The 16171-nt window shown below is 43.6% G+C and overlaps 1 protein-coding gene across 8 annotated transcripts in view; it reads left to right on the top strand.

The window, feature by feature from the left end:
• Nucleotides 1–16171, top strand: part of tax1bp1a (Tax1 (human T-cell leukemia virus type I) binding protein 1a) — a 36358-nt gene that overhangs the window by 17754 nt on the left and 2433 nt on the right. For 2 of the 8 annotated variants that reach the window (XM_047383750.1, XM_047383749.1), the window contains 11 exons: nucleotides 638–728; nucleotides 822–1007; nucleotides 1103–1354; nucleotides 1451–1651; nucleotides 1733–1805; nucleotides 3376–3899; nucleotides 5498–5584; nucleotides 9526–9712; nucleotides 9807–10015; nucleotides 10485–10567; nucleotides 13505–16125. In XM_047383750.1, coding sequence (XP_047239706.1) covers nucleotides 638–728; nucleotides 822–1007; nucleotides 1103–1354; nucleotides 1451–1651; nucleotides 1733–1805; nucleotides 3376–3899; nucleotides 5498–5584; nucleotides 9526–9712; nucleotides 9807–10015; nucleotides 10485–10567; nucleotides 13505–13715 — 2104 coding nt within the window. In that variant the 3' untranslated portion in view covers nucleotides 13716–16125. Of the gene's footprint in view, nucleotides 1–637; nucleotides 729–821; nucleotides 1008–1102; nucleotides 1355–1450; nucleotides 1652–1732; nucleotides 1806–3375; nucleotides 3900–5497; nucleotides 5585–9525; nucleotides 9713–9806; nucleotides 10016–10484; nucleotides 10568–13504; nucleotides 16126–16171 lie in introns of those variants that run through there. The other 6 variants (XM_047383752.1, XM_047383751.1, XM_047383753.1 and 3 more) reach the window with 6 other exon arrangements.

Below are 16171 nucleotides of genomic sequence, written 5' to 3'. Positions count from 1 at the left end.
ATGGAACCGTATAGTTTAGTGATGATACCGATGTATATGCCGAAAGAAGATGTATGACTTTCTGCTTCTGCAACATCTTCATCATTTAAGTCATGTCAAAATGATTACTTCAGGGTTCCCACGCAGTCTGGAAAAATCTGGAAAAGCCGGGAGTTTCCTTTTAGTTCAAATACGGGAAAAGAAAGAACTTTTTAAAAAATAATTTTGATTCCAGACCTTATTCCCTGTCCCGCTGTCCAAACGTTGTATTATCCACGTGTTCATTTAACCATCCGTCCATCCTGCCAGCAGGTTCCATAGTTAAAGCCTGATCAGTGTAGAAATGTCTGCCATAAATAAACAATCAGAGTTAGAGGTTGAAGTCATAAAAAAATGTTTCTATGAATGATTAACTCCAACATTTAAACCTGGACATTTAAAAGCATCTGGTAGCTCGTACTCCTGACTCTGAACACACACAATAAGTAATGCCATGTAGGCTTCCAGCTTTGATCTCAGGCCCAAACTGAGACACCCGACTGAAACCAAAGACTTTAGGTACTCGAAACAACTACAGCATCCTGACAGTGTGGCTTAAGTCTTTGCTGCACAATGTGGCTAAAGACTATAAAGAGTGTTTTTTCTTTTTTCCATGCAGTCTACGGGAGCGTTTGAAGAAGCTGACAGCAGAGCGAGACAACTTTGAGAGCCAGCTGAAGAACGAGAAGGATGAGAGAGATCTTTATAAGGTGCAGAAGAATCTTTTCACATCATAAAGCTGTCTAGGCGTTCCTTTCAGTTTCTAGTCTGAACTTTACTCTTCTGCTTCGGCACCTGCACAGGCTCACCTGCGCAGCGCCGAGCTGGAGAACACCAAGCTGAGCGCAGAGCTTCAGATGCTTAAAGCGGTGGAGCTGAACAGGGAGGTGACCATCGCTCAATTCCAAGAGGAGCTGGAGAGGCTCAGGGGCTGCGTCGCCCAGCGTGACAGTCTGGAGAGGGAGCTGCTGGCGCACAAACATGACAAGGTCACAGTGTTTGTTTGTTACATTGTACCAGGCAAGAAAAGGACTAAAATGTGAACCCAGGCTTCCCTTTTTCTTTATTTTTGTAATGTTTTCAGGCAGAGCTCACTCACTTACGCGAGCAGCTTCATCGCGCTGAGGAGCAGCTCCAGGCGTCCCGGCAGCAGGCCACCCTGCTCGCCTCGGAGCTACGGGACTCGGCCAGCGCCCGCGACCACACCATGACCGAATTGTACCGGGCCCGCATAGAGGCCGACAAGCTCCATGCCAGTCTCGCTGATGCTCAAGCGGAGTGCCAGCGCATGGAGAGCCAGCTAGACCGAATGAGGAGCACTGCTCAGAAGGAGGTGGTCGGTGTCACAGCTCCTCAATGTTTTCATACCCTATGTAGATTAAGTGGCATGTGGATTTTCCACCATGTCACTCATCGCATCTTTGTGTTCCAGGGTGTTGGAACAAGCGGTGACGGGGCGCACTGCATCATGGTGGTGTCTGAGGCGGAGGCCGAGCTGCAGAGGGAGGTGGAGGAGCTGAAGCTGCGCCTCCACATGGCTGCCGAGCACTACAAGGAGAAGTACCGGGAGTGTCAGCGCCTCCGCAGGCAGGTGGCCAAGCTCAGTACTGCGGAGTCACAGGGGGTTATTATGGTGTGTTTAAAACACGGGACTGCCAACATGCTTTACTAAACATCTCTGCCTGCATCAACAGTTCCTTTTGTTTAATTGCAGGAGTCAAAGAAAAACGTGTCCACTGAGACGACCCAGGAGCCGCTGATTTCTAGTCCTGAGTCTCCGACTGAAGGTACAGAAGGATCCTAAACACACGCAGGCTTACAGTGCCTTGTACAAGTATTTATATCTCTAAACTTTATTTAACATTGTGTCACATTACACCCAGAAAGTTCAATATATTTGATTGCAAATGAAAGAGCAGCATAAAGTAATGCTAAAATAATAATGCATAAAGCAATCCTTATAAAGTGGTTACATTTTTTCACATAAATTTCTAAATTGTTTCCTACATAAAAACCTGAAAAGTGTGGTGTGCACTTGTATACAGACCGTTTTACTCTGATACTACTACATAAAATCTAGTGCAACCAGTTGCCTTTAGTAGTCCCAGAGTAAATTCACAGTAAATAATTTAATCCGACAGACACACTCAGACCTAAGGGTTGTTTTGGGTGCAAATTCATCTAACAGAATGCATCTAGAAGATGCAAAGTCCATGGAGGAAGACCCCGGTCCAGGATTGGAACCCAGGAGCTTCTTGCTTCAAAGCAACAGTTCTAACAACTGTGCTACCGTGCAGCTCAGTTCCGAACATGTAGGGTATTATTCACATAAGCAGCTGATGGCAACTCTGGAAGAGCCAAAATAGCACTCCACAATGTGAATTTTATGGAAAAGTGGGAAGAACAAAGCCGCCATCCCCCCTGTGAAACACGTTTTGCTTCATGATGCTTTTTTCTCTCTTTTAGGGACAGGGAGGTCTTCAGAGATGATGAAAAAAATTGATGGACTTATAAAATAGGGCATTTCTGAAAGAAGGGGTTCCAAAAAACTTGACACTGGTATGGAAGTTCATTTTTCCAGCAGGACCACGGCCTTAAGCATACAGCCAGAGCTGCAATGGAAAGGTTAAAGCCAGTCTCACGCTGTCTGATTATTGTCTGCCATGAGCTTGAATCGGTGGTCTGAGGTTGTTCAGTGTGACAGACCATTTTATCAGAGCTCATGCAGTGTATCACACTGGGCCTTTTTATTTTCTGGGAAAATCCTTCGATGTGACCGAGGTCTGACTCCTGTCCTCTTTTTCGGAGCCATGAGCGTTTCTACCGGTGTGTCCTTTCCTTCCTGCACCTCAGCTTCTGCTCCTCCTCTCACATTTCATTGTCCGACTCTGATTAGAAGCGCATTAACATCCACAGCTCCATGTCCATTTATCGATGGACTGATATGTCTGTCAGATCTGTTGCAGCAACAAGCCGTGCAATCTGGCATCTTCTATCAAACAGTGTGACAGGAGTTACTGTTGTCTCGCACTTCCTGTACGACTTTCCTGTAAAATTTCAATAAAATACGTTTAACTTTGTGGTTTTTTGTGACAAAATTTGATGAATTTCAAATGCTATGAATTTGTTCCTGCCATTATCGAAGTTACCTTTATGCCACATAAAACCTGAGCAAATGCTCGGACGTTTCTGACATCCTTCATTAAATATGTTGGAAGAACTGTTATAGGTAATCAATATAGTTTTTTGAGCCACATTATTATTTGATGATTGTTGGCAACCACCTTAAAACTGCAGAACTGTACCTTTGCAGCTCAGCTAAAGCAACATCTATTCTTAAACATGTGTTTTATACAGAAAATTCCACTTCTGCTGTTCTACAAGAAGCCGCAGACATGACAATCACCCCTGAAGTAAGAAACGAGCAATCCACATATGCTGAGGCCCCCATTGGCATAAAGGTGGAGGAAATCCAGAGGGAGAAATCACTGCAGGAGGCTACGGTAGAGGCTGGGAGAGAGGAACAACAAGTGGAAGACAGGGAAAGTGGGGACAAAGACTGCGAAAAGGAGGAGAAGAAAGAGGAGAACCTGCCCGAGGAGAGCCTGAGGATGGCGAGCTGGGTGGAGGTGAGCAACGAGAGGCTGAGCGCCGAGGAGAAGAGCGAGGCAGGAGTGGAACTGACGGAGGAGGAAGCGGGGGACAACGCTGAGGACCAGGAGCCACTGGAGGTGGAGGAAAGGAGCACTGGAGAAGCGGAGAAGGATCAGACGCGCTCTGTGGAGGCAGAGCTGGCCGTGATGGAGGAGAAGTGGAGGGTGCAGTGCGTCATCAATGATACGCTCAAACAGCGGCTGGCCGATGAGGAGGGGCGATTCAGAGTGAGACACAGCATCTCTCCATCTCCCTTCCATTTTGTTCAGATCATTTTATCAATTCTAATGGATACAGTGTTAAATGTCAGGCCTCCACTTCGGTTTAAAAGAAAAATAAGGAAGTTCAACAGCAGCCATCAAACATATTATATCCTGTTCACTGTGCGAGGTGGCAAGATAAATATGGGCCGTCATCCAGCCTGGTGGTCAATGGCTGAGTGGAATGGATCGCTGTGTTACATCGTAATTATACCCCAGGGAAACAAGTCATGAATAACTAGCTGGAAGTCCTTAGAATTTCTGATCAACTGGTTACATTTGTTCTATACAATAGTTGTATTTTCTACATTTTCAGATTGAGTTTATGTTACTGCAGTGAAAGCTGAACTTAACTCTTTTAACACCTACCAGGTTTTCCATCTAATTTGAATTTGGCGAGTTATGCGTCATTGTTTAGGAGCAGTGAAATCTACTGCAGCTAAGTTGTAATCTAGGTGTATCCATTGTTTCCTTCAGCTTCACTCCTCTTTTATGAATGTGGGAATAATTACTTTACACCTGCATCATTTTTTTAATGTTCATTTCTGGTGCCTTTTTTGCACCATAAATCTATAGTGCAATAAACGCGCATTCATAAATCTGCTGGTGTTTTGCATCTCGGCCCCTAATTTTGTACTACTTTGCACATCGTGTTTGCACATTATCGAACAGAGCTCTTCCCTTTTGTGTGACTGGAATTATATCTTGCTGAGTGAGTGTGGGTTTATCCAGGCGGTAAATACAGCTCTCCCTTCACTTTGATATAGCCCCCTTGCCGAGGTGATCGCCCGGGGCCCCGAGCTGATCTTAATAGCCCCGGAGTCCAAAGAGAGAGAGGCAGGCACAGAACCCGGTGCTTTACGGCTGTTTACATGAGTCAGCTAGAGAATGGAGACAAGGGGAGAGGAAGACACACAGAGACATGTGTGGGGTGATACGCCGTAAATTCAAGAAAGGAGGGCAGAACAAGAAAGGAGAAAAGGGGATGAAAGAAAATTTGAAGGGAGGAGCCAAAGAAGCAGAGAAAATTTAAGGGTGATGAAATCAGGACCGACAGATAGACATTAGGCAGAAAGAGGACCCCTGACAGCAGCAGCAGGGGGGTATGATCTGAGACCTTTGAAATGCAGTGAAATAAGAGGAGAGCAAGCAGTGAGCGATGTAAACTATCCCACTGGGTAGATTCTGTTAGAAACTGAGGGATTTATGACGATCCCCTGACCCGCTCCATCTTCCCCTGAGCGCAGATCTCCTTTCTTTGGCTTTGGTTCTGAGTTTTACAGTAGGCCCCATACACTTGACAATGCTGCAGGCTGAACACAAGGGAGACGTTTTGCTCTCCTACTCACCTGTGCGCACGCACGCTGATGTTCTCCCTCAGTGGTCAGCACAAGCTGGAAGCATGAAAGACGATCTTATCAGGCTGGAAACCTACTTTTCCTTACCCTGCCGGGAATTTTATTCAGCTTTTATGACTTTCAAAGAAACTCTTATAAGACATAACCGAATGGCGTTATTTATGGTACATGACTTTAAAGGGATTTTACTGCATGTGCTGTCTCTAGGTGCAGATGGCAGAGCGAGCCATCGAGGTGTCCGAGCTGAAACAGACCCTCGCCCAGGTTCTTAAAGACAAAGAGCAGCTGCAGGAGGTAAAACGTGTTCATACTTCGTAAACATTCCCACATTTTGTCACATCGCAACCACAAACTGCAATGGATTTTAATGGGATTTTTATGTCACACACAAACACAAAGTAGTGCATAAGAAAATGTCACATGGTTTTCACAATTCTGCATTTTTATCCAGTCCTTCTGAGTCAATACCTTTTGCTGCTTGTTTCTGCCAGCTTCTCACATCTAGAGACTAAAATCTTTGTTTGACCTTTCCAAAATAACTCAAACTCAGTCAAATCAGACGGAGAGCATCTCTGAGCGTTAATTTTCAAGTCTGGCAACCGATTCTTAATTTGCTTCAGGTTTGGACTTTGACTGGGCCATTCTCATACGTTAATATACTTTGATATAAACCATTCTGTCTTAGCTCTGGCTGCATGTTAGGGGCTTTTGTCTGGGTACAAGTCATTTCACCCCTTCACCACTTTGTACTGTTGTAGTCTAGTCATAATAATACTAACAAATAAGCTGGTTTACATGCAACATATTGGTACAAAATGAAGAGTAAAGTTCAGGAAAGAAGCACATTAACCCAGAACTTCCTGCTCCCAATTTTCCTGCTGTTAGGTGAACTTCTGCAACCATCTCAAATCTTAGCTCCATCCATCTTCCTATCAACTCTTACCAGCTTTCCTGTACCTGCCATAGAAAAAGCATGCCCGTAGCATGATGCTGCCACCACCATGCATCACTGTGGGGATGATGGGTTCGGGGTGATTTGCAGCGCACATAACATTTTGTATGTATGTCAGAGGGTTAAACTTTGATCTCATCTGATCAGAACACCTTCTTCAACATGTTTGCTGTGCTTCCTTCATGGCTTGTTTAAACAGGAATGCTTACTGCTTTCTTCTGGCTACTCTTCCATAAAGGCCAGATTTGTGGAGTGGACAAATAACAATTGTCCTGTCATCAGATTGTTCCACCTGAGCTGTGGATGTCTGCAGCTCCTCCAGGAATACCATGCCAGGCCTGTTAGTGTAGATGGACGGCCGTGTCTTGTTTTTGAAGTGCTTCATTTCAACATGTAACAAACCAACAGCTAAAAACCAAACGTCTGAATTTTTCCTCATTCAACAACCGCCCCCACCCCTTCAACCCGCCAACTAATTTATACAGCTCTTCCTGCCTCTTCCGCCCACCGGTACAGTGCCATTAGACAGTGCAAATGCCACGTTACGTGTCTGTTTCACCTTCCCAACCCTGGTTTAAATGTTAAACTTGATAGCAGCGCACTAATGAAGTCATCAGGAGAGAAGGTCAGGGAGGAATTTTAAAAGCCAAGAAAGGAAGGAGGTGCTGGATGAAAGCAAAAGCTCGAGCAGAGAGAGGAGCCAGACTGTGACACCCATTACAGTAATGAGTAGGGTACTAATGCTCCTGCTTCAGATATGATCACAAAGGGCAAAAACAGTGTTTAGGGAAACTGAACTATAAATTCAAAGTATTTCGGGGTTTTTTTAGCTGAAAATGTGCTCTGGGGATGTCGGCTGAATTACTAATAAAGCTGATGTTAGCTGGACTTCTGTTCATATAGCAGTAACACATTTAATGTGGCCAGATAATGTTTTAGATGTAAACTTACATGACAAAGAAAAGAGATAAGATGTCATGCAAATATTGAAAGAAACGCATAAAACAGCTTTAAAAAAAAAAAAGGAAAATTGACAAGAAAAGAAAGTAAAATAAATAAAACAAACTCGCTCTAATACTTAAAATATAAAACCTACAAAACTTTTCTCCACGTGTTAAAACATCAAACTTAGACCAACACAAAGTGGTGCATAACTGTAAAATGGGGGGGGGGGGCAATACACGGTTCTCAATTGAACCAATTTTCTCCAGAAGTCACCTAAATATTTATTATATTCTTACCGTGTGTATTACAGTTGTTTTGTGACCTCAGAGGTTTGTTACAGAACATTACTGGACAAACGGCATCATAAAGACCAGGCACTGCAGCAGACAGGTCAGGGAAGAAGTTGTGGAGAAGTCTAGATCAAGGTAGGTCATAAAAACAAGGTCCCCAGCTCACCCAGCTATGTTCAGTCTATTGACTGAAACAGAAAGAGTTTGGCACAACTGCAAACCTAAACATGTCCATCAACCTAAAGTGATGGACTAGGCAAAGGGAGCATTCATCAGAGTAGCAGCTAGAAGGCCAAGGGCCACTCTGGAGGACCTGCAGAGATCCACAGCTCATGTGGGAGAATCTGTTGTCAGGAAAACTATTACTCATGAACTCTAGAAATCTGGGCTGGTATTCACAAAGATTCCTCTCAGAGAGCTTCAAACTTAGCCTAAGCATTCCTGCCAAGGACTCCTAGCTTAAGAGTGATTCAGCTAGCTGCTGAGAGCGACTCTGAGCGAGGAGACGTCAGAAATGCCTACCTTAGTGAGGAGGTGTGGTTGACCCCGTTGCTAGGTGTGACGCTGTCTTCTAAGGGCTGTGATTGGTTGTAAAATAGAAAACAATGCACTCCTAGTAATCAATGAAGAGAAATTAACTGATAGTAGAATTTAGTCTGGATTCAGAAACGTGTAAATCATGACGATAAAACTTAGCAAAATTAAATTGTCAAACAGCATCAAAATGTTTGAACGTAGCTTATTTACATGCTCGTCATTATTTTCATTTGCTTACTATTATGTTTACTCGCCATGCTGGTCATTTTCACACTGCATCTATTTAATATGAATTAATTTATTATTAATATTAAAATTCAACATTTTACTGTGATGGCCTTCTTGTATCATGAGGTTTAGTTTGGTAAAATGACCAAAACAAAATGGGTGAAAAAAGGTGAAGAAAACTGAACTGAACAGAGGAGCAGAGCCTGAAGAGAGGAGTGTTGAACGGTAGATTTGGTCCTGGGATCAAACATGCATTCCTGAGCAGATCCCTCTGCTTTCAGCACCAGCCTGGAATGTGAGCAGCTCTGGTTCCTGCTGCGATCAGAAGCTAGAGAGGAGATGCAGCACACCAGAGAACTTCTCCACAGACGGAGAGCGTTGTAGATGACCATTTAGGCTTAGGCTGCTGACATCATCAGTGCAGCAAATACTGATTCACCTCATTTACATCTTCCTTCTATGTATATAGTGCTTAGATTATTGTATCGTATCTTGTCTAGAGTTTATATATATTCGAGTTTTTCCATTTTTTCCAAGTTTATTTTTTGAAAGCATTTTACAGTCTGTAAATATATAAATAATGCTGTACCACATTCTTTGTAATTTTGTTCATTTTTTATTCATGGTCATTTCTTCGTGTTTCTATTATTTGTTTATCCTTCCTAATACTACCTTACTAGAGGTGAACCTTAAATCTGTCCTGCCGCTGAAACTATTTAATTTCCTCCTCGAAGGATGATGAAGTTAATCTTATCTCTATATTAATAACTGTATGATTGTTATAGAAGTTTATGTGCTCCTTTACTCGAATGTTTAGGGGGTGGATCCCTGCACGATCGAGCCGGTAGCGTTTTATTAATTCACAGTCGTTTATTGTAAGGAGAGCATCTCTCCTTTCTCTCTGTCTCTCTGCCATCTTCTCTGGTTAAGACACTCTTAGGCTCACTAAAAGTCCTCCTCACTACTCTTAACATTTGTTCACTTTAGGAGCTCATGAATAACTTTTATCTTACCGAGGGAAAATTCTAATAAAAATCATAGAATTCGAGAAATTAAAAAGATTTTTCTTAGAATGATGCCACTAGGAGCTACTTTTAGTCTTAGGATTCTTTGTGAATACAGGCCCTGGTGTTTATGGAGTGGCAAAGGGAAAAGCCATTGGTGATAGAAAGTCATTAGAGGACCTGTATGAATTTTCCATGCATGGAACATGGTCTCATAAAACCCCAATATAATACATTGATGTTTGTGGTCGTGATGGTCGTGTCTCTTCTCTTGTCCAGGAACTCCAGCGTTACAAGTCCAGGCAGAGGGAACTGGAGGCTGGTGTTCAGGGAGCTGAGGCCAAGCAGACCATGGTGCTCCGCTACCCCCTCCCCTACCCCCAGGACCCCTCCCCACCACCTCTAGTCCCACAGAGGCCTGCAGAGCTGCAGTACGGCAATCCTTACTCCACCGAGACATCGAAAGGTAGGCCAGATGCAAACCTCCGTGAATAGTTTCCCCTCTCTGCACACCTCCTCCTGCTCTTTGGACTGTAACACCTCCATGCGCTCCCGTGTAGATCGGTTGGATGTCATCTTGTCTCCTGAGCACTTGTCACGCCCTCCACCTGAAGCGCCACTCTGTGCCGCTCCCTGTGCACCTCCAGTGTCTCCACCCAGCCCCAGTCCAGGAGCTCCAGGCTGGGACCAGGAGGTTGTGTGCATCCAACCTTCCCGCAGCACAACTCCACCGGAGAACATGGAGGCTCCGGCAGAGGAGGCGCAAAAGGTAAGATGTTTTTACTTAGGGTTTGTATCTATAACAGTATATTTTACACCTTTTTTACAAGGCTGTTAGCCAAAGAACATAATTTCTCACAGCATCAATTTCAGCAACATGAATATTAGATGTCCAGCCATTTGCTCACCCGTCTGTCTCTGCTCCTGGAGGACTTCTACATCACTCACTGAAGGAAAATACAGCTTGCCCTAAGAAGCACAGTACTGAACTCATTTGCATAAAGCCGTAATTAGAGTTTAGGAGGGCGATTAATGAAGAGAGGCTTATAACTGCTGGGATGTATCTTCAGGTGTTGAGAAGAAAGGATTTTGCTTGCTAAAAACCTAAAGATATACTTTCACACAGAGTACCTCCGTAGCCGTAGTTTCTTAATAAATTGTGCTCCTTGATACGTACACGTGTAAGCTGAACCCCAGCTTAAATTTCCCATCGTTTCTTGTGTCCTTGTGCATCAAAGGTGTGTGACAGAGCTCAGCAGCCATGCGACCATCCGTCCAGCCGACGCAGTGAAGTGAGGAGCAGCTTCTGCTTTGACTCCAGGTAGCATGGCTTTCAGACGTTAGATATTTAAGAAATGCAGACCTACAGCTCATGTGAGACAACCTGCTGAGTGGTTGTGTGATCCAAACATCTGGAATGTCACCTGAAATCGTTTTCACTTCACAGGTGTGCCCTGTCAGGTGTAATAAGTGGGATTTCAAGCCTTATAAATGGGGTTGGGACCATCAGTTGTGTTGTGCAGGAGGTGGATACGGTACACAGCTGATAGTCCTACTGAATAGACTGTTAGAATTTGTATTATGGCAAGAAAAAAGCAGCTAAGTGAAGAAAAACGAGTGGCCATCATTACTTTAAGAAATGAAGGTCAGTCAGTCTGAACAATTGGGAAAACTTTGAAAGTGTCCCCAAGTGCAGTCGCAAAAACCATCAAGCGCTACAAGGAAACTGGCTCACATGAGGACCGCCCCAGGAAAGGAAGACCAAGAGTCACCTCTGCTGCGGATGATAAGTTAATCCGAGTCACCAGCCTCAGAAATCGCAGGTTAACAACAGCTCAGATTAGAGAACAGGTCAATGCCACACAGAGTTCTAGCAGCAGACACATCTCTAGAACAACTGTTAAGAGGAGACTGTGTGAATCAGGCCTTCATGGTAAAAAAGTTGCTAAGAAACCACTGCTGAGGACAGGCAACAAGCAGAAGAGACTTGTTTGGGCTAAAGAACACAAGGAATGGACATTAGACCAGTGGAAATCTGTGCTTTGGTCTGATGAGTCCAAGTTTGAGATCTTTGGTTGCAATCTTTGTGCGGAGCAGAAGAGGTGAACGGATGGACTCTACATGCCTGGTTCCCACCGTGAAGCATGGAGGAGGAGGTGTGATGGTGTGGGGGTGCTTTGCTGGTGACACTGTTGGGGATTTATTCAAAATTGAAGGCATACTGAACCAGCATGGCTACCACAGCATCTTGCAGCGGCATGCTATTCCATCCGGTTTGCGTTTAGTTGGACCATCATTTATTTTTCAACAGGACAATGACCCCAAACACACCTCCAGGCTGTGTAAGGTCTATTTGACCAAGAAGGAGAGTGATAGGGTGCTGCGCCAGATGAACTGGCCTCCACAGTCACTGGACTTGAACCCAATCGAGATGGTTTGAGGTGAGCTGGACCGCAGAGTGAAGGCAAAAGGGCCAACAAGTGCTGAGCATCTCTGGGAACTCCTTCAAGACTGTTGGAAAACCATTTCAGGTGACTACCTCTTGAAGCTCATCAACAGAATGTCAAGAGTGTGCGGAGCAGTAATCAAAGCAAAAGGTGGCTACTTTGAAGAACCTAGAATATAAGACATATTTTCAGTTATTTCACACTTTTTTGTTCAGTATATAATTCCACATGTGTTAATTCATAGTTTTGATGCCTTCAATGTGAAGCTACAATATTCATAGTCATGAAAATAAAGACAACTCTTTGAATGAGAAGATGTGTCCAAACCTTTGGTCTGTGCTGTACATGCAAAATGCTTTGTGTGACAGTAAACTAATGGTTTACATCACCCTGAACACTCCGTCCCCATGGTGAAACATGGTGTTGGCAGCATCATACTGCGGAGACTGATTTTTAGCAGGGACGGGGAAGTGGATCAGAGTTGGCAGGAGGATACAGGGAGGTAAATACGGGGTAGTCGTGGGAAATACAACTGTTAAAGGCTGCAGAGGACTTGAGACTGGGGCTGCGGTTCACATTCCAGCAGGACAGAGACCCCAAACATACAGAGCTACAATAACATCAAAGCATACTCATGTGTTAGAATGGCCCATTTCCAGCACAGAATTTGTTTAGATCTGAAAATTGATAATCGCAGACGCTGTTCATTGAATCTGACTATGTTCGGCTATTTTGCAAAGAATGGGCAGAAATGTCATTCCCTATATGTGTGAAGCTGGTAGAGACATACTCCAAATAACGCACAGTTATAACTAAAGAAAAAATACTTTTTGTTTATTGACTGAATTTTTAAAATCATGTATCATTTTCCTTTTACTTCATTATTAGGTGCTTCGTTGTGTGAGTCTATCACATTAAATCTCATTAAAATACATGAATGTTTGTGGTTGTAACGAAACAAAATGTGAAACAGTTTCATATTTTGAAGGCATTGAAAGTTTTCAGTCATTTTTCTATTGTGTTCAAGGATTTGTCTGTGCATAAAAAACAGCAGACAAATTACTTTATATTGGAACAATGGGGTTTGCAGTGGTTGGTTTCTAAGCTATTTGCTACTTTTTACAATGTCCCAATGCTAAGTCAAAGGAATTCACCTGTGTGATTCTGCTTAAATACACAGTTCAAAAAATAAAGGAACACTTTGAAAACACATGAGACCTCAATTGGAACAGGTCAACATTCACAAAACTGATCTTGTTGAAGGATGTAGTAGATGTCATAACGTTCAACACAGCTTCTCTAGACCCGTCCACGCCTGTCAAATGAACTCAGAGTGAACTGCTCTCATCTTTGAAAAGAACGGGACACCAGTGCTGAACCTGCCAATTCTGGTGTTCTCTGGGAAATGCCAGTCGAGCTCCACGGTGCCGGGCAGTGAGCCCAGGGTCTACTACAGGGTCGTCGGGCCCTCAGGCCACTGTCATGAAGTCTGTTTCTAATGGTTTGGTCAGAAACATTCACGCCACTGACCCGCTGGAGGTCACTTTATAGGGCTCTATCAGTACTCATCCTGTACCTCCTTGCACAAAGGAGCAACAGGGATATCTGCAACCTCTGTGGGGTGCAGATATTAGCTGGATGCCCTCGCTTAGTGCGTCTTAACTGCCTGATTGGAAGCTTGTGTGTGACAACATTAATATGTCTCTAAATGTTAATACGTTTTTTGGGGTGTATTCTCGTATCTGTTTCACAATGTTTGCCATATTTTATGTGCCATAAATGCCTCTTTTCTTTTGTCCCCCCCCCTGCAGTACAAACGTCCACAAGCGCTGCCCGCTGTGCGAGGTCATCTTTCCGCCCCACTTCGAGCAGCGCAGCTTCGAGCAGCACGTGGAGAGCCACTGGAAGGTGTGCCCCGTCTGCTCTGAGCAGTTCCCCCTCAACTGCCAGCAGCAGCTCTTCGAGAAGCACGTCCTCACGCACTTCGACGGCAACGTGCTCAACTTCGAGCAGATCGAATGAGGGGGTGGTGGACCTTGAATTGTGACAGGCCGTGTAGGTAAACGTCTGTCGTCAGATATTGGTTCATTTATATTGAAGGGATTGGTGGTATTAAGTTAATACACAGTATTTAGCACTTTTTTGTTTGCAATCTCAGTGGTTTGCAAGAATGTAGAGTGGATAATGCACTAAAAGGTTGGGATCTACCAAAACATTTACTCAAATGAACAGCGAGTAAGGCAGAGTTTGCTAGAGGTGTCATGGCTTTTTCATTTTGCATTATTTCTATGCTCACCTGTGAAGCACCTTTTAAAGTGCATGTTTATGCTCTGTGTGTTAAACCAACAAAATATAAAAGTTAAAGCACCCTCCACACGTTTTGCTTCCCTGGTAAAGATGTTTAAAAACCTTACAAATCTGGTAAAACCTATCAAATCAAAGTGAAATTCATGGTTGGATTTCTCTACGTTTTCCAGTGTGGGATTTTGCTTCTGCACAAAAATGTCTGATTTTTCTTTTTTTTTTTTTGCAGAAGCATAACGCTAATTGTGTCGAGGCCGCTGCATTAGCAACCAAAAGTCCCATCTTATAAGTGAATTGGAGCTCAACAAAAGTGTAAATGCAGACGCTCAAATGTGTTTGCGTGACTAAAGAGTTCCCATTTTCTCCTGTTGTCTGTATGAGTGTTTTGCAAAGATGTCGGATGTTTGAAACAAAAACAGCACTACATTTCCACGGATCCGCACTAAATAATGCTTTATTCCGAATATACTGTACATAGAAGAATGAGTCTGGGGAAATTTCCTGTCCTGAAGCTGTCTCCCTTCATTATCTTCCTGAACAAAACGACAGATCGGAGATGTTTCACTTCCTGTTGTGCACTTTCTCGCAGGCAGATCATAAGCAGAAGGACTGAGAGTTAATGGATGCTTTTGGCAAATACACTTTGTGTTTTTTTAAGCTTAGAAATTTGAAGAGGTCGCTGCTTTGTGTGCAGGTCTGTAAGCCCTCATGACCATCATCTAACTGTATGTTCTGAGCTTCTTGTCCAATTTCCGTTTTTACAGCAGTGTTTCTTAACAATGTTGCATCCAGGCTTCACAAAGTATAATGCCTTGGAATAAGTATTCCATCACCTTGGAACTTTTCCACATTTCGCACAAACTTCAATGTATTTTATTGGGATTTTATGTGATAAACTAACAAAAGAGCATATAATTGTGAAGTGAAAAGAAAATGGTTTGCGCCATTGCATAGGACTGCCAGAATCCAATAATTAGTGGGATGGGAGTATAAATGTATAAATTTTGGATGCCAATAACATTTTTGGCTTATGGATAGACTTTTCCTGCCCAGTAGGATTTGTTTTTTTAGTAGCTAAGATGCTAAAGGTCACAAAGTGTGATGGGGACATTGGGATGCAGTCTGACTTAATGTTTTAGCAACAGTATCAAAATCACATATTTTCCTGATATTTTGGAGTTGTACTATGCATGAATTCCCACACAGCATTATGTTGGCACCACCTTGTTTCACTGTGGGTCTTGTGTGTTCTGGGTAAACCTCACTGTTGGGTTTCAGCTATATGTAGTGTTTCCCATGTAGGCCAAGTTTGGTCTCTTCTGCCACATGTTTGCTGTGTCCCTAGATGGCTCCTGGCAGACTGCATATAGGACTACCTATTGCCACTCATCCATAAAGGCCGGATTTGTGCACGACTAATAGTCGTCATGTCAACAGATTATTCCACCTGAGCTGTGGGTCTCTACAGCTCCTACAGAGCTACCCCTACAGAGCGTTAATCAGAGGAGCGACCAGGGGTCCTCCCCCAGCATCAGTGTAGTTGGATGGCTTGCAGGTCTTCTGTGCATTTTCTGTTTTCAGACGAAGGCTTGAACAGTTGGAAAGGACTGGCAAGCTGCTCAGGGATTCACCCTGCCTCTCGCCCAATGACAGCTCGATGGACAATGGGATGGATCGATCAGTTCTACAAGTTTTATAACGTAAAACTACTTTAAACTTCTCCACAGCATCATCCCTGCCATGTCTGCTGCGCTTGTCAGCCTGTTTTTTAATGACTAATAATCTATATTGAAGAGGCCTGTTGACCTCTGAAGGTATTGGCTCTATTTATTGGTAGCAGAGTAAATGGGGCTGAACATAAATGCACGCCACATCTTATTTTCCGACAGCTTCACAGTAACATTCTGTAGTTTCTATCACATAAAATCCCTTAAAAAAATAAACCTAATTTGTGACGTGAAAAGGTTCAAGGGGTGTGAACCCTTCAGCAAGGCACTGTACAACCAACCGAATCCCTGTGTACACCACGTGCCCCCCACCCTAACCCCCTTGTGTGAGGATGTCTGGAAATTCGTGTAAGTGTGCACTGAAAAGATCTTTAAGAATAAATGAAGCTTGTCTAAATGAACGTGACTGTTGTTTATTTAGGGAAGCAGGAACTGAATCAGTCTGAG

Source organism: Girardinichthys multiradiatus, chromosome 13 (genome assembly GCF_021462225.1).
Source record: "Girardinichthys multiradiatus isolate DD_20200921_A chromosome 13, DD_fGirMul_XY1, whole genome shotgun sequence".
Lineage (NCBI taxonomy): Eukaryota > Metazoa > Chordata > Actinopteri > Cyprinodontiformes > Goodeidae > Girardinichthys > Girardinichthys multiradiatus.
This window is presented reverse-complemented; position numbering and strand designations above follow the sequence as displayed.